Source organism: Diabrotica virgifera, chromosome 2, assembly GCF_917563875.1.
Source record: "Diabrotica virgifera virgifera chromosome 2, PGI_DIABVI_V3a".
Classification (NCBI taxonomy): Eukaryota; Metazoa; Arthropoda; class Insecta; order Coleoptera; family Chrysomelidae; genus Diabrotica; species Diabrotica virgifera.
Genome location: NC_065444.1, coordinates 208,819,642 through 208,841,788, shown reverse-complemented (window position 1 = coordinate 208,841,788; position 22,147 = coordinate 208,819,642). Strand labels below are relative to the sequence as shown.

General features: G+C 32.8%; 1 protein-coding gene across 9 annotated transcripts in view; it reads right to left on the bottom strand.

Moving 5' to 3' along the window:
- Positions 1–22,147, bottom strand: part of LOC114337170 (AMP deaminase 2) — a 270,969-nt gene that overhangs the window by 5,773 nt on the left and 243,049 nt on the right. For 7 of the 9 annotated variants that reach the window (XM_028287562.2, XM_050643057.1, XM_028287566.2 and 4 more), the window contains 2 exons: positions 19,899–20,184; positions 10,007–10,356 (listed from right to left, as the gene is read on the bottom strand). In XM_028287562.2, the coding sequence (XP_028143363.1) occupies positions 10,007–10,356; positions 19,899–20,184 (636 nt within the window). The remainder of the gene's footprint in view (positions 1–10,006; positions 10,357–19,898; positions 20,185–22,147) is intronic. The other 2 variants (XM_028287561.2, XM_028287568.2) reach the window with 1 other exon arrangement.

Here is a 22,147-nt window from a genome sequence, read left to right as displayed (position 1 = left end):
GTCGGCGTTACAAGTAGTTAAATGCTACAATAAGAGAAAACTTGTGTTAGAACAGTGTCTGATTGAAGAGATGTTAATAGAAAGCCAAATTTAAAAATTTTAAAAATTTTTTTAAATTTATTGAAATAAAGGTTTGCAACTGTTGACATTTCAGAATATTGGTATATACAAAGGCACACCTATGAGTAAAAATGCTCATAGGCATGTATGTGCAAATGGGTGCATACAGTTTGTGAATTTGTTGAGATTAAAATTTTTAACCATTAAAAAACAAAATAAACATAAGCTGACTTAAATATGCTTCCAAATTCAAAGTAGTAATAATAAAAGAGATAGTAATATTGTTCTAATCTACTTACATGCCGTTACAAGGATTGCGTTGCAACTTAGTTGTTGTCATATTAGTACGTCCAAATTATGCTAATTGGTTTGTTGGGATAGTGATAGGGTAAACAGACATGTTACGTAGGTTAAAACACAGTAAGATTTCGAATTTGGAATGGATCCTGAAGGAAGATGCGTATGTGAAACGGGTGATGTTTTGTTCGAATGGAGAAAGACAATGCTCCAGGGGTTGCGTATTAATTGTAGCAAAGTATGAAATGTTATTCTAGACTCTTGTACAAATGTGATGGTCTTAGCTCGTAGATGTTATACGATGCGGGCAGAGGTCAAAGCATAGGAAATGACAAATAGGAAATTGTTGTAATAAATTAATCTAATTTAAGATGTATTGTTCTCAGTAAATTAACTGAGGGATGTCATAAGTATAATAATAACATTATAATATTATGAAGTAGTAAGTGCCATACACTGTGAAACTATGAAGTGTATAGAAATTAAAAGAAAGCAAGTTAGTTAAATGAAAAAATTATTATTATCAAAAAGTCGGTTAAGAAACTTTAAATTGAAAAATTGAAAAAGGTAAGAAATTGAGAAAATTAAAGATTATTTTGATTGAGCTATTGTATAATGGGATATGTACAAAGAAAAAGAAACGAAATATTAATGGAAGGGTGTAGGCACTTACTTGAGAATAGTTTTTTAAAATAAATAAATAAATTAACACATAACACATAGGGTTTAAAAGCACAAAGACATAACAATTATTGGTAAAAGGTTTTTTTAAGGGAGGTAGCACTACATTTCCCCAATTCCCTAATTAACTTATTTTTTATTTCCTAAATTGAAGTCTAGTTTTTGTGTTTTCAAGAGGGAATATTGACAGTGTAGACAGATGTAGGTTATCTGAAATGTCAAAACAGACAGATAAATTAGATTAATTTATTACAACAATTTCCTATTTGTCATTTCCTATGCTTTGACCTCTGCCCGCATCGTATAACATCTACGAGCTAAGACCATCACATTTGTACAAGAGTCTAGAATAACATTTCATACTTTGCTACAATTAATACGCAACCCCTGGAGCATTGTCTTTCTCCATTCGAACAAAACATCACCCGTTTCACATACGCATCTTCCTTCAGGATCCATTCCAAATTCGAAATCTTACTGTGTTTTAACCTACGTAACATGTCTGTTTACCCTATCACTATCCCAACAAACCAATTAGCATAATTTGGACGTACTAATATGACAACAACTAAGTTGCAACGCAATCCTTGTAACGGCATGGAAGTAGATTAGAACAATATTACTATCTCTTTTATTATTACTACTTTGAATTTGGAAGCATATTTAAGTCAGCTTATGTTTATTTTGTTTTTTAATGGTTAAAAATTTTAATCTCAACAAATTCACAAACTGTATGCACCCATTTGCACATACATGCCTATGAGCATTTTTACTCATAGGTGTGCCTTTGTATATACCAATATTCTGAAATGTCAACAGTTGCAAACCTTTATTTCAAAAAATTTTAAAAATTTTTTAAAATTTTTAAATTTGGCTTTCTATTAACATCTCTTCAATCAGACACTGTTCTAACACAAGTTTTCTCTTATTGTAGCATTTAACTACTTGTAACGCCGACCTGAAGATGATCTGTATATTGTAGAGATCGAAACCGGTCGTCAAAGTATAATTAAATGATTGTGAGTAGGTCTGTGTTTCATTACTATATTTAATATGGACTCACATATGCAACCCATTCAATATTTAAATTCATTACAATTTATGTTTTCAACCCCAATCAGAACAACAAGGAAAAATCTATCCTCGTTTTTAGACTAGGAGAAGTAATTCAAATTGGTCAACCAAAAAAGAAGATGAACCTGGTGATTTTTGTAGTGACATTATTTGGTGTGAATCTGTCTCTTGGACTTATTCCTCCTAGTTTAAATATTTTCTCTAATTTATTTGTCATTATTGGAGATCTATAGAAATAACGCTTACTTTTTTTTGCTATTATCAGCACAATTAAATACCGACGCAACATTTATTTACCATTTTTGATAAAATTTGTTATACAAACAATGACACTGACATTACAAAGAATTGCCAAAATTGTTATATTTCGCCGCTACTCACGCTGGCATCGTTTAATGTACCCCCACCGTGATCACGCACGGAGCGAATAATATAAAATAAGAATAGAAAAAATTAAATGTAAAAAATTTCTTAAAATGAATGCATAATCAACAAAACAACTGTCAAGTTAAAAGATTTTAGAGACAGGAGTACAGGTGAACTAAAATAGGAATATATGTGGCGTACTAGCAAATTTCAAATAACGGCATACAGCGCTTAGATAATCGACAACCACTTCAACCAAAATTCACTTTTTATTTGAAATTTGGATGTACACTGGTGTTGACGTTAAATTTTTGCACATTTTCTAAATTTTATTTTTGTACCGTACATGTATTTTACTTGGCGAGACTTTACCAAAATAATACTAAAAAAAAAACTAGAAAAACCAAACGTCAACACCACTGCGCATTCAAATCTCAAATACAAAGTGAATTTGGTCGTGCAGTATTTACCAACATTCCTTATACAAAAATGAGGAATAATTAAGTTAATTGGTAAAGAACTGGATGAGAAAGAATTAATTTTCATAATTCAACCTAGATATTAATATAGCAGTTTGAAGCAGTTAAGGTAAAAATATTGAAGAGAAAAGTTAAGAATTCAGATGTAAATATAGAATACATCCCTACATTTCCCATAATAGTATCTTTTAAGGGTCAAACGGTATTTCACCAGGTAATTATAGAAAAAATGGTATAATATGAAGTCGAAGCATGTATTTCCACGTTAGTTCAGTGTTTGAAATGTCTACGATTTGGACATGTAAGTTCCCAGTGTAGAGGAAAAGATAGATTCAAATAGTATAGTGGAGAGCATGAGTTATAATTGTTATGACACAAAAGATATAAAATGTGCACTTTGTAGAGGTAATCATACGGCAACAGATATGAAGGCAATTTGTCCAGAAAGAGAAAAGCAAAAAATTGTTAAAAATATAATGAATATCTTGCTAGTAAGCCAGCGCAGAATATAAAAAAAAAATATTTTCTTCAGTAGTTGAAATCAATCAAGTAACTACATCTAGCAACTATTCAATAGCAAGACGGAAAATAACTAGAAGTATTAGCTCAAATACGAAAGATACGGCAGCAATGGAGCAACATAATCAAACATTACCAGATCCAAAGCTAACGAAAAAATATCAGCTTCGGATTTAGAAGGAGATATTCTACCACAGAAAATATATCTTAACTAGTAACTCAGTAATTGAATAACACATGCAGTCAATTTAAAATATATTTAACACAAAGTAACAATACAGAATTAATGCAATTGTTTATAGAACATATTAAAAATATAAAAAGCAAATTGTACTCGTAAATAACGTCAAGATAGGAAAAAAATGTATTATAGGTAGTATGTAAGTGAACCTACATGTTTTTTGTATTTTATTTTGTACGTTATTTTTCTAACGTAATCTCCCCTTCTTTTCGTGGTCAAGTCGAGCTTTCCGAGATAAAAAAATACTATTAACAAAATAATAAAAATAACTAAATTCTCTTGGTCTATAAAATCACTTGGTTTAAGTACCTACTGATTTAAAAGCACCTACCAAACGTGGCCCACGATATGTTTTAATGCATGCAGGTTTTCTTCCTGGAACACGGCGTGTTTTATGGCAAAGAAAAATGAAGCATATCCCGATGATTGAATCGTGGTTTAAATAGACGTTAATACCAAATTTACCAAATAATGGTCGCAGGAATGTCATTGCAATGGACAGTGCATCGTATCACCCGTAAAGAGAGATTCCCTAACAATTCCCGGAATAAAGCTGCAATCAAGGAATGGCTAGTACTAAGAGATTTTTTTTGAGCAGTGCTATTTGAAATACGATCTATTAAAAGCAGCGTGTGCTTTTAAAAATTAATACGATACGTATAATCGTGATGAATATGTTGCACAACATAATGTTTCTATTTTAAGGCTTCCTCCGCGTCATTGCGAATTAAATCCTAGAGAAATAGTGTGGAACCAAGTTGAGCGGTATGTAGCTACCCATAATACCACTTTTTAAAAAGAAAAGGAGCGCCAGTTGATCGACGACGGTTTCGCACGCGTAACAAAGCAAAATTGGCGGAAGTATGCCACTCATGTCAATGAGAAAACGGAAACTGAGATTTGGATCCAATGAACTTTCAATACCGATGGAATGGCGCCGTCCCATTCAAATAGTGAAGCGAGATTGCCGCCAACATACAAGAGAGAGGTCCTAGAGAGAGACAGAGAATGGCCGGGAAAATTTGATAGGCTGTGTAATCTGAGTTGCCTATATTAACTTAAATCGGGGAAACGGATCTCATATTTTTTTAACTTCACCCTGTATCAGCCCTGATACTTTTTAAGTATCAGGGCTGACAGGCAGTATTTAAAAATTAAGTTAAGTTAATAAAGTTAAAAAATATGAGGTCCATTTCCCCGATTTAAGTTAATATAGGCAACTCAAATTACACGGCCTGTCAAATTTCCCGGCCATTCTCTGTTTCTCTCTAGGACCACTCTCTTGTATGTTGGCGGCATTAATTTTCTTCATGCCTATTCTATCCGTATTGACAGTTCGTTGTTTGGACCTCAGAAAACCTGCAAGATGGCGTAGACGAATTGATTATACACGCGAATACGGCGGAGAGTAGCGAAAGCCAATATATAGATATATAACTATATGATACACGAAATCTATTACCTTTCGAAATTTTACTAACCATAGTTTTTCCGTAATCAATCGATGCAGTTCCCGGAGGTCCCACCCTGAATAGCTATCAAAAAATGCAATTTAAAATACATTTGTTAGTTTAACAATTTATACAATTTTAAAATAAAATTCTCGCTAAAAACTTAGTCTTTTTATTAAAATCCATGCATCTTATTTGACTACTTCAAGACAATTATTTGTAAATATATGTATTTTATAATAAATATGTAATGTTTCAATGTTTTGTTCTAATTTGCATTTTAAAATCAAAAAAGTAGTTTATTTTACTCGTAAAGCCGGGATCCCATGGAACGTGGCGTGTGGCTCTTTACCAGTTAACAGTTGGCAAAAAGAAATTGAAAATAGTAATAGAAAAGGATAAAAAACTAAAGACGTGAATCAACAAAACGTAAAATAGCGTTGTTTCCCTCAAAATTTGTGATTTGCGATCCTTAGGCTAGGACAGAACCCATGACCCTTGATTTATGGCTGGTGCGTGCTCTCTTATCTTTTACCGGTAAATTAACACGATTCAAAGGAAGTCAGAAGCTGAGTAGGTATACAGAGTAGGTATGTACCCTTCCGACTCGGCTAGGGGCTGTTACGGTCAGTGCCGTAGTGATTTTACTATGGAGTGGTCGAACGACATTGTGTTGGAATTTTTATCATTATATGAATTAACCAACACTGGTAGTGGTAGAAATTCGAATGCCACCTTACACATCTAAATTTAGACGTTCGTTCACCGATCCGGACTGGTTTATAAATGAAATAAAAGAAAATTAACTAAAATTAAAAATAATTAAATAAGATTAAATAAAATAAATAAAATTTAATAAAATAAAACAAAATTAAATAAAAGTAAACAAAATCTAATAGGTTCGAATCGAATAAAATAAAATGTTATTAACCTAAAGGTCGGTACACATGTGCGAACCGAGCTGTTTGCGAGCTGCTCACGTACAGTTCGTTGAAAATATATTTACAGCGAACTCATCGCAAACTCATCACGATCTTGTGCGAAGTAAGTAAATGATTTATTTAATTTGTAATTTTATCTCAAACTCACGTTCTAAATGTAAATAAAGGCAGCAATTATTTTTTTATCAACTATAAAATAAAAATTGATTACCTTGTGTTTCTCACGTTGCTTATCTCTAGGAACACGTCATTCACATAACCTCAATTCGAACATATAATATCTCTGCGTACGCGCGCCGTCCAAATTAAACTGCGAATATCCGTTGTGTTCGTCCCAAAAATCGACAGGTCGTGGTTCGTGACGAGCGACGAACGAACAGCTCGCAAGCGGTTCGTCCCGCCGTACAAATTATACGAATATATCGTTCGCAAACAGTTCGGCCGACATATGTGTACCGACCTTAATATAGTATAGTAAGAAGGCCCAAGAAGAAGTATTCACTTCTGTTGGTACTCCCCAAGTATCACGCTATTTTTTTGTAGGTATAAAGCTGGGTACACATTATATGCAAGCCGAACTGTTTGTGAAGTGCTCGCGTACAGTTCGTTGAAAATAGATTTACAGCGAACTCATCGTAAACTCATCACGATCCATGGAAAGCGACGAACCAATTACGAACCAACTTGTGTGAAGTTTATGTAATTGCTTCATTTAATTTGTAATTTTATCTCAAAGTCACGTTCTAAATGTAAATAAAGAGAGCAATTATTGTTTATCAACTATTGTGTTTCTTATCTCTAGAAACACGTCATTTGCTCAATTTCGACGCGACGATACGAACAGTCGATACGCAGTCCAAATTGAACTGCGAAAATCCTTTGGTGTTCGTTTCAAAAACCGATAGACCTTGGTTCGTGACGAGTGCCGAATTAACAGCTCGTAAGCGGTTCGTCTTGCCGTACAAATTACACGAATATAGCGTTCGTATACAGTTCGGTTCGCATATGTGTACCCGGTTTAAAAAATATCAAGTGGCCTGGTATCTCAAATAAAATTGTATCGTTAAAGTCGTATTCTCCTTTTCATGACCATTTTTCAGTGCGTCACAAATTATAGAAAAAAAGGTAAGTCCGTGATAATACACATTTATGATATTTATTCTAACGTGACATTTTAGTAAAACCTGACAGTGGTCAAATTTTATTTTAAATTTGGAATAAAAACAAATCAATTGTGTCTATTGCATTTATAAAATGGTATTTTCTTTGATTTGTATAGTCTTATAAATTGTACAGATTATATTGATAATATTATTAGTTTATTTAATAAATAATTCTTTTTTGATTATGGCGCCATCTATCGACAAGTAGAATAATCACCGATCTAGAATAATTACCAAAGTAATCACCGACGTGCCTTTTTTTCTGTCACATACAATTTAATGCGTTAGAGAGAAATCGAAAAACTGTTACGCACTGAAAAATGGTCATGAACAGGGCTGCTTTTTCCATTAGGCAATATAGGCAGTTGCCTAGGGCGGCAAATTATGAGAGGGCGGCAAAAATACTGTAAAAAAATATTTGTAAATGAAAATTAAAATCGAATAACATTTAAGTACATACATCGTACATCCATGAATGGAATATAAGTGGGCATTCATTTCTAGAGAACAAAATGCATTTTCTTAACACTATTCATTCAAAAAGGACAGAAGTCGTAAATTTAGGGATTATTGGGCCGTCGGCAACACCGCAAAGGCGGCGGCGCACTACTGTTCTATAATTTTTTTAAACTGAATCTTTCTGGGTTATTCGTGTTTGAAAATTTGGCATTTTCATTGAAAAATGTCGCCTTTTCGGACGGGTTTTTTCGAATACCTTACAAATTATGCATCTAACGAAAAAAACTATGTAAAACATTTTTGTAGCTTATGAAAAATCAAAGAGATTCGTTTCTTCATAAGTCTTCTAGTGATAACATAAAAAGAGATATGGTAGGTGAAAAAAATTTTTTTGTGCATGCTCAAATGGGTGTGTTTAACTTAATAACAGAGAAATGTTCGATTTTAAGGGTATAATGCTATCAATATTTTTTGTAAGTACTGCCTGAAAAGACCTTTAAAACGACCGCACTGTTAAATTTCAATTACATTCAAACTAAGCGAGATATGGTGCAACAAAAAAGGATGACTAATTTATTTTAAGATAAAATGCGAAGTATGTATATTTTAACCCCTCATCCACCAGATTTAAATGCATCGTTTTGCTTCGACAATACCTTTTACTATAGTGTTATTTCTATGTCCAACAAGTTGGACGGGTTTAAAATGTATAGTTTAAAAAAATAAGATTAAATTATAGAGAGCATTTTTAATTTTTATTAAATCTTCATTTTTCTCCATGTAACTCGAAAATAATAATGAGATACAGTAATGAAAAAAAATATATAGTTGTTACCTAAAAGAAAACCTACATTTTTGTAAGGTATATTTTACGTATTTCTTATCACTTTCGAATTACATGGAGAAAAAGGAAGATTCTTAAGAAAATTTAAAAATGCGCTCTATAATTTGATCTCATTCTTTTCAAAAACCATTCATTTTAAACCCGTCCAACTTTTTGATATAGAAATAACACTATAGTAGAAGGTATTCTAGAAGAAAACCGATGCATTTACATTGTGGTGGATGATGGGTTAAATATACTTCTCATTTTTCCTTAAAATACATTAGTCATAAGTTTTTTGCACCATATCTCGCTTAGTTTGAATGTAACCGAATTTAACAGTTCTCGTTTTAAAGGTCTTTTCAAGCACTACAAAAGGTATTTGTAGCATTATACCCCTAAAATCGACAATTTCTCTGTTTTTTTAAGTTGAATACACCGATTTGAGCATGCACCAAAAAAAATCTTTTTTCACCTACATCTCTTTTTTTATTAAAACTAGAAGATTTATGAAAAAATGAATCTCTCTGATTTTTCATAAACTACAAAAATGTTTTATATAGTTTTTTTCGTTAGATGCATAATTTTTATGGTATTCCCAAAAAAACAGTCTCCGAAAAGTGTCATTTTTCAATGAAAATGGCAAATTTTTAACCACGAATAACTCAAAAAGTATTGAGTTTTCAAAAAAATTTATAAAACAGTTATTGCTTAGAATTAGGTAATCTGGCCACTTCCCGTGTTAGTTCGATAAAACAAATTTCCACCCCCGAGAACGGGTGGGAAGTTAAAAGCGTCATAGGATATAGAGTAGACTTTGTTTCTTGAGCTATTCCCTACTTACAGTGTAAATATCAAGTAAATTGATGCAGTAAGATGGAATTCGGAGTATACATGAATATATTCACTTAAAGGTTCATTTGGATACCACAATAAAATCACCAATCATCAATAATTAACATATCTAAATATTTAAAACAGAGGGGATTGAAAGATATTTTCCCTAATTTTGATATTGCTTTGCGCATTTATTTGTGCCTCCCAGTTGCCAACCAACGTATCCGCGAAAGGTCATTTTCGAAAATGTCAAGAATTTAAAATAGTCATGAAAATAATTTATTGATGATTTTTCCAAAGAAAAATCAAGAAAGAAATCTGATGTGATCGAACTGGAATGACAATTTTTATGTATTCTTATTTAAATAAAAAAATCTGCTTGCAATTTTTTTTTTCGCAAAAATGGTACATGCTTGAAGGGCGGCTATTGTAGAATTGCCTAGGGCGTCAATTGACCTAAACGCGGCCCTGGTCATGAAAAGGACTATACAATGAAACTAACAACAATATTCCAAAAGAATATTTTTCAAAATATTCGTTAATTTTGAAATCGGTTAACTGAATCAATCACGAAATAAGTAAATATGTAACGAAATTAATTTCAAAAATACTTACAAAAGTCTAGGAACTTGAATCAACCAACGAACATTATCGGAATAAACGTTCTCATCTATAGCCCACTTGGCCAATTTATCCCATTCATCTCTAGTCTTTCCATAAATACTTAGTCTCAGTTCAGCATTTTGGTACTTGGATTCTTCCAAATCGCTAGCCACTTCCTTAATAATATTGGCAAAATATTTTCCATTCAAGTAGTTATCAGTTTTTAGGAAAACCTCCCGTAGTCTACTTTCTCCTACGGGATTATATTTAGCATTGAACTTATCAAATCTGTGGAAAGTGTTTCTATCGGCATGGACGTCCAACATGTCAACGGTGAGGTCGTACGTTGTAAGATTCATCGACTACAAAATAAGTAAGTAGAGAAAAATACTTTTTATTTAGAACTAGAACTAAGGTAACAACATTTGTTATTAAAACAACAGAAAAAAGTGTTGAATTAAAGCAAAAAATACATTTATTATAAACCAGTAATTATTATGTACATAATATATTATATTATTGGTACTGTTGGTACGAGAGAGTTTGTTTTCAATACAAGTCTTATTCCAGAGATGCAGACGTCAATTGCGACGCATACGCGATGATGATTGATTACGAGATACTGGTTGATTACGAGAAGGCGTTTGATCGAGTACAACACGCCAAGATGATGCAAATACTAAAAGAAGCAGGAATTAACAACTAAGATCTGAAAATAATTAGAAAGCTTTACTGGAATCAGACTGCAAACCTCAGAGTTGACGGTGAACACACCGAATATGTGAAAATCATGTTTGGAGTGAGGCAAGGCTGCATTTTGTCCCCCCTAATTTTCAATCTTTATTCTGAAAGAATATTTATCGAAGCTTTGCACGAAACTGAAAAAGGTATTCCACTAAACGGGTACCGGCTAAATAACATCAGGTATGCAGATGACACCATAGTATTTGCGAACTACCTAGAAGACCTACAAGTCCTCATGAACAAAATCACGTACTAAAGTCAACAATATGGACTCAATATAAACGTAAAGAAGACAAAGCTTATGATCGTCAGCAAGAAAAAGGTAACAGAAGGTCAACTCTACATCAATCAAACCCCTGTAGAAAGAGTGAGGCACTACAACTACCTCGGCACCATAATAAATGAAGAATGGATCAACAACCAAAAGATAAGAGCGCGCATCGAAAAAGCTAGATTAATCTTCAACAGTATGGGTTGAAGATATGGGGTTTTTCAAGGTCCACAACCTTTCTCTTGGTATAAAAGTAAGAATGCTGATATGCTATGTCTTCTCTGTCCTTTTTTTATGGTGTTGAATCGAGGACCTTGAACGACGATATGTGCCGAAAATTGGAAGCATTTGAGATGTGGCTATATCGGCAAAAAAGAGCCCTAATAGCAGCAGAGATAGGAACCGATCATATGTAATTATTGTGCAATAAGAAATGAAACAAAAGCACTTGTAAGAAGAATCAAAAAGAGCACAAGGAACGCTTCTCTAAAGAACTGGAGCATGATTTATATGGTTTACAAAAAGAAACATGACGCTTTATAAGACGTCGATAGGAGTTTAGGGAAATAACCAACCAGAGGCATATCCAGGGAGGGGCGATGGAGGCAATCCCCCCCCTCTCAAACCATGTGATTAAATATTTTTTTAATTTATTTGTAGATTAAGAAACATTAATTTATTTTTATAGAAATTTAGCCAATCCCCCCCTCTACACGATGCTGGATCCGCCACTGTAATCAACCCGAATAAAGAAGTTATATACAGAGGAACAACAAATGACGTTGGAACCAAAAACGCCAGAAATTGTCATATACAAATAAGTTCATATAAGCAATCAGGAAGTACTAAAAACAGATGAAAAACTAAAGAACAGAAAAGCTGCAGAAAGATGGGATAGCAAAATGAATTGTTTGAATATGGTGTCACGGTAATGGTGGATTAACCTACGACGCCATCAACACACATAAAGAAGATCACACAACAATTAAAACATTTTTGAAAATAATACAAAGCAGAATTCATAAAACTGGTTAATATGAAATCAGTGACACACAATTTGGCTTTAGAAATGGTATGGGCACAAGAGATGCTTTATTCGGTTTGAATGTGCTAGCCCAGAGATGCATAGACAAGAATCAAGACATCTATTTGTGTTTTGTAGACTTTAAAATTGCTTTTGATACGGTTCAACATAAAACGCTTGTAGATTTAATAAAAATCAAAAATATTGACAGTCGTGATATGGAAATTATCAAACTGCCAAGGTAAGGGTAAGAACAGAACAGGTGGGTCGGCGGCGGAGGTGTAGGTCGCGGTGGATGCTACTAGTTAAGTCGCGGTCGATGTCGACAGCACATAGCAAGGAGGTCACCTGCGCTGTTAGTCGAGCTAGAACCACTATCAAGTGGGTCGAGGTGGAGGTGTAGGTCGCGGTGGATGCCACTAGTTTAATGAAATTTGAATGACAAAAAGACTGTGCTTTTGCGATATTGTGTCAGTCAAGTGATGATAGTGATAAAATGTCAGCTGTAAAAATCAGATCCTCCTTCATATTTCAAAAATTTACCCATGTTGACCTGCCCCCCCCCCCACTTGCAAAAATTAAAAAACAAATAGCCCTGATTTATGAGCTATTTATGAGCTCTCATATTCCGCAAACTAAAAATTTTGAGCTCGTTCCTCTGAGCAGGAGTTTAATACTAATACTGAGTCGGCCCCCCCACTACTTAAAAATAGGAATATTGAGTCGGTTTTTGCGGCAGAATTACGAGCTATTTATGAGCTCTTGAAATTATATAGTTTCGATTTTTGAGCTCATCCCCTTCACCCCCAAACAACCCTTTAATTTATTTAACTTAAGAGAAAAATGCTGAGAAAACTTAAAATATATCGTATTGCGGATATAATTCCTATAGCTTATATCCTCTAAGAATAAACTATTAAATCACGTGCATTTCGATTATTGAGCTACAACCCCTTCGCAAGAAAACCACCCTATCTTCCCGGCTTAAGAGAAAGTTGTATTTAAAATGCATTAAATTAATTATTTGGCGACTACACATCATTTAATAACTTATAAGCTTCCAAATTACGCGCATTTAGATCAGTAAATTGCAATTTATTTTGTATAGTGCAGTCACTGAAAGTAAAAATCAACGATTACCTTCAATTTCGGTGAACCTTCATCGATTTTCACGAAAATTGGTCAGTGGTTAGAGGATACCTCAAGAAACAAAGGTGACATGGTACCACCTTGCGCCTTTACCCTGAGGGTGGATACCACCCCTTCTCGGGGGTGAAAATTATTTTATAAAAAATAACTGCACAAATCTATAAAAGAACAAATTATAAGCAAAATTTATTATATAAAGTTATTAAAATAAGTCAATACTTTTTAAGCTATTAAAGATCAAAAATTTTAAATATTCGTGAAAAAAATGCATGTTTTGAAGCGGTTTTTCGTAAATCACTGAAAAACTGTAAGTATTTACAAAAAAGTTAATAGTAGTTTAATTCGTATAGCTTATATTTTAAGAATAAACTCTTAAATCACGCGTCTTTCGATTATTGTGCTACAACCCCTTAGCAAGAAAACCATCCCATATTCCCGGCTTAAGAGAGAGTTGTACTTAAAATAATTTAAATTAATTATTTGGCGACTACATATCGTTTAATAATTTATGAGCTTGCAAAATATACGCATCTCAATTATTGAATTGCCATTTTCTTTCTGAAGGTAAAAATCAACTATGACCTTCGATTTCGGTAAATCTCCATTCATTTTCACGAATTGACAATAACAACTTGGGGTTTTAGCCTGGAGTATATGTCACCCCTTCTCGGGGGTGAAAATTATTTTATAAAAAATAACTGCACAAATCTATAAAAGAACAAATTATAAGCAAAATTTATTATATAAAGTTATTAAAATAAGTCAATACTTTTTAAGTTCTTATAGATCAAAAATTTTAAATATTCGTGAAAAAAATGCAGGTTTTGAAGCGGTTTTTCGTAAATCACTGAAAAACTGTAAGTTTTTACAAAAAAAAGTTAATAGTAGTTTAATTCGTATAGCTTATATTCTAAGAATAAACTCTTAAATCACGCGCCTTTCGATTATTGTGCTACAACCCCTTAGCAAGAAAACTATCCCATATTCCCGGCTTAAGAGAAAGTTGTACTTAAAATAATTTAAATTAATTATTTGACGACTAGATATCGTTTAATAATTTATGAGCTCGCAAAATATACGCATCTCAATTATTGAATTGCCATTTTCTTTCTATAGTGCAGTCACTGAAGGTAAAAATCAACTATGAGATTCGATTTCGGTAAATCTCCATTCATTTTCACGAAAATTGGTGAGCGGATTTTGATGCTATCAACTTTTTCTGGAGCTCATTTTTGATAGGTATTTCTAAGTACCTTAACAAGTATTTAGTACCTAAGTGTTATAAAATGCATCTCTTTCCCGTTATTTAAACTTGAATCCTTAGATTTGAACAGTCGCAGAAAAAAATATACATTTAAATACCAATAACTTACTTTAAATTAAACTTAAAGGGTTTTTCAAGTAAGCAATTTATTATATTTTTTATTATCTTCAATTTTAGTGATGAAAACTTTTTTGTGAAAACTTACAGTTTTTGGGTTATTTATGAAAAATCGCTTTAAAGCATGCATTTTCTTTCACAAAAATTAAAATATTTGATCTTTAATAACTCAAAAAGTATTGATTTATTTTAATCACATTATATAACAAATTTTGCTTACAATTTGTCCCTCTCTCGATTTGTGGGGTTATTTTTAATAAAGTAATTTTCACCCCCGAGAAGGGGTGACATATACCTCAGGTTAAAACCCCAAGTTGTTATTGTCAATTCGTGAAAATGAATGTAGATTTACCGAAATCAAAGGTCATAGTTGATTTTTACCTTCAGTGACTGCACTATAGAAAAAAAATGGCAATTCAATAATTGAGATGCGTATATTTTGCAAGCTCATAAGTTATTAAACGATATGTAGTCGCCAAATAATTAATTTAAACTATTTTAAGTGCAACTCTCTCTTAAGCCGGGAATATGGGATGGTTTTCTTGCGAAGGGGTTGTAGCTCTATAATCGAAAGGCGCGTGATTTAAGAGTTTATTCTTAGAATATAAGCTATACGAATTAAACTACTATTAACTTTTTTGTAAAAACTTACAGTTTTTCAGTGATTTACGAAAAACCGCTTCAAAACATGCATTTTTTTCACGAATACCTAATTAAAATTTTTGATCTTTAATAACTTAAAAAGTATTGACTTATTTTATTAACTTCATATAATAAATTTTGCTTTTAATTTGTTCTTTTATTGATTTGTGCAGTTATTTTTTATAAAATAATTTTCACCCCCGAGAAGGGGCGGTATCCACCCTCAGGGTAAAGGCGCAAGGTAGTACTATGTCACCTTTGTTTCTTGACGTATCCTCTAACCACTGACCAATTTTCGTGAAAATCGATGAAGGTTCACCGAAATTGAAGGTAATCGTTGATTTTTACTTTCAGTGACTGCACTGTACAAATTAAATTGCAATTTACTTATCTAAATGCGCGTAATTTGGAAGCTTATAAATTATTAAATGATATGTAGTCGCCAAATAATTAGTTTAACGCATTTTAAATACAACTTTCTCTTAAGCCGGGAAGATAGGGTGGTTTTCTGGCGAAGGGGTTGTAGCTCAATAATCGAAATGCTCTTGATTTAATAGTTTATTCTTAGAGTATATAAGCTATAGGAATTATATTCGCAATACGATATATTTTAAGTTTTCTCAGCATCTTTCTCTTAAGTTAAATCAATTAAAGGGTTGTTTGGGGGTGAAGGGGATGAGCTCAAAAATCGAAACTATATAATTTCAAGAGCTCATAAATAGCTCGTAATTCTGCCGCAAAAACCGATTCAATATTCCTCTTTTTAAGTAGTGGGGGGGGCTGACTCAGCCCCTCCACTAAAGTATTAAATTCCTGCTCAGTGGAACGAGCTCAAAAGTTTTAGTTTGCGGAATATGAGAGCTCATAAATAGCTCATAAATCAGGGCTATTTGTTTTTTGATTTATGCAAGGGGGGGGGCAGCTCAACACGGGTCAAAAATTTACTGAATTTAATTACTTTAGAAATTCAAAAATAAATTGAATACAAAAAAGGGATTATATAAAAAGTATCAACTCAGATAGCGCAGGTAATGACAACTTGGCTTCGAACGGACCAATCCCAGGGAAGCATCCTTGTAGGCCGCGCAGTAGACATCCATGTAAAACAAACTCATTTTATTTTCAAAAGCATCGATGTAAACCTCCTGGATGGCATCGCGCTAAACCTCCACCGCGACTTACCTGCTCTGTTCTCTTTCATTCAGAACAATGTGTTTGTTTTACATGGATGTCGACATCGACCGCGACCTCCACCTTCACCGAGACCCACTTGTTCTGTTCTTACCCTAAGAGTTGACAACCAGAACACCCGAAATATAAAAATACAGAGAGGAATCCGCCATGGTTGCACGCTGTCCCCACTAATCTCCGATGTCTAAAGTAAAGCGGTATTTGTAGAAGCACTCACTTCAATAAAAGGTATATCTATCAATGGAGAAGTTTTGAATAGCTTAACGTTTTACAGTCGATAGAGTAATCATGACCGATAACAACAATGATTTACAGAACGTAATGCAACGCTTAATGAATACTGTTATGAATACGGACTGAAGATCGGAATCGGAAGAAAACTAAACGCATGATTATGACAAAATCAGCAGATGCACACATCCAATTGATTATTGATGACACTGTAATTGAGAGATTTTACCTACACATACTTAGGAACATGTATAACATCAAATATATAGACCAAACCAAATAAATTAAGACACGTAATAAAATAGTACGTGCATCATTCATTAAACTTAAGTTTCTTTGTTGCCGAGATGATATAAGGTTAGAGCTACGCCTAAGTATACTTCGCTGTTTTCTATTCTTCTTTATGTCTTGAAAGCAGGACAATAAAACAAGTGCATCTGAATAAGTTGGCTGCCCTTGAATGTTGGTATTACAGAAGAATCCTACGAATATAATGCATTCAAATGAGTGGAACTAACGAGAAGAATAGGAAATGAAGCAAACATAATATTAACTACCCAAACACGAAAACTTAAGTAGGTACTAACTAAATACATGCGATGAGAGGGGAAAAATACTCATTCTGACAACTTATTATGCAAGGAAAAATTAACAAATAAATTACGAAAATGAGGAAAGCGAAATGTGGGAAGATAAAGAACGTACCTAGAGGAACGGTTTGAATGCAGTAGTGCAGAACTATTTAGAACTGCAGTCAAAAAGATCCGCATAGCCATGAAGATTTTGATAGAAGACGGAACTTGAAGAAGAAAGAATGTACGTATATTACATTCTCTGTAGATGACTGAGTAGCAGAGATGAATAACAATGTATGTTAATTTCTTCTAGAGGATGAGCTAATCCAGCTTGTTTTTAAAACTGCTGATCTCCTATTTAGACTAGTATACAGTGATGAACGCGCTAATAACCGGCAAAATAGCACAAAAGATGGAAAACGTATAAGTTGTGAGATAAAAGAAATGAAACTAGTCGAGCTGGGAAATTTAGCGATATTAACCAATAAATTTACATTATATTGATTGTTTCCCACCTTTAGATGTATCGGTCGAGTTTGGCAACTACCACTGTCACAGTGACAGTTTTAGTTGACATACTCCTCTAATACGTGTAAAGATGGGAAACAATCAATATAATGTAATATAATAGGTTAATTTCGCTAATTTTCCAAGCTTCACTAGTTTCATTTCTTTTTATCTCACAACTTAATACGTTTTCCATCTTTTGCGCTATTCTGCCGGTTATTAGCGCGCTCATCACTGTTAGTACGTTCTTTAACGGTAAAATATTGCAAAACCTCTAAATTTTAAAGAACCGATTGAATTGACATGAAATTTGGCATACACATAGCTAATAAGTCAAAGAACAAAAGTGATATTGCACCGATCTGTGCTATGGCCCTGGGGGTGAGTTTCACCCCTTCTCGGGGTGAAAAAATATATGTCCCAAATAAGTTCGGAATTCGATAAACTGACTAATTCTAAGCGACTTTTGTTATATAGAGTTTCTTCAATAAGTCAACCACTTTTCGAGTTATTTGTGAGTGAATATGTTCATTATTCAACAAAATAACCACGTTTTTAGACGGTTTTTCGCAAATAACTCAATAATCAAGTACCCAGTTTGTCAAAAAAAAATATTCTTAATAAAAATATAACTTATAATAAAGTGAAAAAAATTGTACATATAAGAAGTCCGTAGACCTAGTAGAAGCAAAGTTGTAGCTAATGAAAAGCAGGTTCTTATTCGTCAAATTCCAAATCGAATATTTCATCGAGAAATAACCAAAAAACGGATAAATTTTCGGGGAACAACTTTTTTAGTGTTTAAAAAGGTTTATTTTTGTTTTCTAAAAAAACTTATTAAAAGTAAGTGAGTTACGATCAAAATATTGTTGGTCCGTTTTATTTTTTGGTAAAAAGAATCGCGAAAAGCACCCCTCAATTAGCATCCCGAATAAAATGAATCGTTACCGCTTCACAAGTTACTTTGTTTTTATTATTTATACGATCTGTAAGTTTCATCGATTCAAAGAGCTTATTCTTGAAAAGGCTGTAGTTAAAATGGCTTGAACGAGTCACTAATCCCGAGTGTATGCAAACTTTGAACAGCCATAGCATAACCAATTTTTGTCTACCAGGAAAACAATAAATCCAAAATATCCAGAAAAGAAAACGTACATTTTATTACTTCTTAAGATTTTTGGTATTGCTAATAATTTTTAAGTTATTTTGAAGAAAAGCATTTTTTGCAAAATTAAAAACTTTAAAAATGTTATTTTAAAACCAATTTCTTTCAAAAATAAGCACGTTGAATCGATGAGACTTACTGAGACTAACAACAACATAAATAAAGCAACCTGTGAAGCGGTAACGATTAATTTTATTAAGTTGTTAATTAGGGGGTGAATCTAGAATCTTTTTTTATAAAAATAGAAATAAAACTTTTTAAACTCTTTAATGAGTTTTTTCCAAAAAGTGCTTCATTTTTTGGTTATTTCACGTTGAATTATATTTATTTGAAATTTGGCGAATATGAACCTATTTTTCTTTAGCTATAACTCTGCTTTTGCTAAGTCTAGATACATCATGTCTGTGTACTCCATTTTTTTCACTTTTTCACAGGCTATGTTTTTGCTAAGAATAGTTTTTTCGATAAAATACTTACTTTTTAAATTATTTGCGAAATATTGTATAAAAACGTGTTTGTTTTGGTGAAAAATGAACATATTTCACTCGCAAATAACTCGAAATGTATTGGCTTAGTAAAGAAGCTGTATAGAATAACTGTTGTTTAGAATTAGTCAGTTTATCGAATTCCGGACTTATATTGAACGTATATTTTTCACCCCTGAGAAGGGGTGAAACTCACCCCCAGAGCAAAAGCACACATTGACACAATATCACTTTTTTTCGTCGACATGTTTTCTATGAGGATGCCAAATTTCATGTCAATCCAAACGGTTCTTTTAAAATTACAGCAAAAACCATCAAATAATGTACTATGTTTACTGTCAAGCAAGAGGACAAAAGAATAATTTTGATTCGAAAAATAGCTGCAGATTGGTTAAAAAAATGTCATTAGCAGTAAAGTAGTTATATCACATGAAAAATGTTATTTGTTTATTTTAATATATAACTAATAATAATATTACTAGGTTTAATAACTATTTGTGTTACCAAAGTTCCACTTCTTACTTAAACTTAATAATCACCTGATTCTGCATTACCTGAAAGACTTGACGAAGAGTCATAGGCACTCCCTTCGTTACTGAAACTACTTCTTCTGGGTTATTTTTTAAAGTCTTTTTAATGAATCGCAGAAGATGCTTTTGGTTCATACACGACGCTGCGTGTATGTGGGTGTCTACCTTACGGATATTGTAGAAGTCTCGATGTGGTACAGCTTTCTGCGAAGCCAATTCTCTAAGCTCGTTGAGCAGTACGTGCAATTGGAACTTAGATGACAAATATGTCAAGCGACGATAACAGAAGGACTTTCTAAAAATATAAAAAGGTTAATATACGAATATTAGTGCAATATACAAGTATGTAGTTTTGAAACACCAATTAAGTAAAGTTTATTATGTTGTTGTTTTCACCAATTTTGAAAAAATGTGAAACCGTTGAATTATCCACGTTCGTCTGTCCGTCTTGGCTGTCTGTAAACTCAACTCCTCCGTCATTATACCAGGTAGAATGACAAATGAGGTGTCAAATGAAAGCTTATAAACCAAGGTTGTTACTAAAGGTGAGATATTTGACCTAGACTGTCTGTCCGTCTGTCAGTCCGACCGCGAATATAACTCCTCCGTCACTATACAAGGTAGAATGCCAAAAGATGAGAAATTTGACATCGGACTTCCGGTTTTATATTTGCAACCGTAAGTACTGTTTTAAAATCACCGAAATGGTATAAGCGATATATCATTCGACGTGCCTTACCAAGATGAGAACAAATGTAGAATTTTGGTTTTTATATCATTTTCGGTTAAAAGGTTCTAACCGGAAGATCATTTTCGGTTAAAAGGTTCTAACCGGAAGTGCCATATTATAGTCGCAGAAATACATGTAACACATCAATCGAAGAGTATTGAAAAGTCGAGTTTGAATCTTTAATTTCGATTTTGAAGTCATTTCTGTTTAAACAATTATAACCCACAGTTTAGTAAATATGACTCAAAATTAGTAAAATCGTATATCAATCGACGCATAGTTACAGGAAGGGTTCAAATATCGACTTCCGGTTCTACTTTCGATTACTTTGGGTGAAAACCTTGGACTTAGTTGTCCAATTACGACTTCGTCTAATAGGACGAAGTCCAATTACTTGTTTTTTACAAACAGCTCAAAAGAGGAATGTTTATTATAAAAAAGTAGATAACTTAGTATAATAAATTAAAAAATAGTTTTGAAACACCAATAAAGTAAAGTTTTTTTTTAATACAAAAAGCTCAAAAGAGGCATGCTCAAAGTTACCTTAAAATTGTTCCTTAAATGTAAAAAAATAAGATCAACTGATAAATAAAAGAGGTCAATGAAGATAAACTGTAAAAATGTTTTTAAATCGAAGTTAATTTAAATCGTTATAAAAGAGTAGATAAATGGATAAATCAAACAGATGAATGATTATAATAAATTAAAAAGAGTTTTGAAGCACCAATAAAGTAGGTAATTTTTTTTCATTTGACACCTCATTTGTTATTCTACCTGGTATAATGACGGAGAAGTAAACGTTCTTATAAAATTATTCTATTGTTCTTGTAGGTACATTTAACATTGATTGAAATTATGAAACAAATAAAGAAAAGAGTATGGCAACACTGTGACGCACAAGCATAAGATTCAGCTGTGGGTTACATAGATAGGGTGCACTAATATCCAAGCTGTCCCGTATTTTTCATGAGCTACAACTTTGGTTTTACTGGGATGACAGACTTCATTAATACACGTTTTTTCGTTTTTTATAATCTTTAATTTTACTAAGAATATTTATTGTGATAAAATATTTTCTTTTTGTTTAATTTGCGAAAAACCGCCTTTTTTGTCGAAAAATAAACATTTTCAATCGTAAATAACTTAACTTACATAAAAACTCTATAGAACTAAAGTTTAGAATTAGTCAATGTATCCTTTTTCGGAGTTATTAAACGTGCGTTTTTTTCATCCCCCAGAAAGTGTGATTGTCATCCCCCTCCCCCAAGTAAAAGCAACCAACGGCATAAAAAAGTTCAACTTTTGAAGTGGAGGATAAGTAGAACCAATATTCAAATTTTCGTGCAATTCGGACTTGACCCTGAAAATTACGGACAGAATGTCGAACAAATTGTCGAGAAAAGTGTAATATACAAAAAAATTCCAAATAAACTTCTAAACACAATGGAAAACCGACAGCTAGTGAAATTAATGGGGAAAATAGTATCCTACCAGAAGAAGAAACCGAATAAAACATATAAAAGTTGTA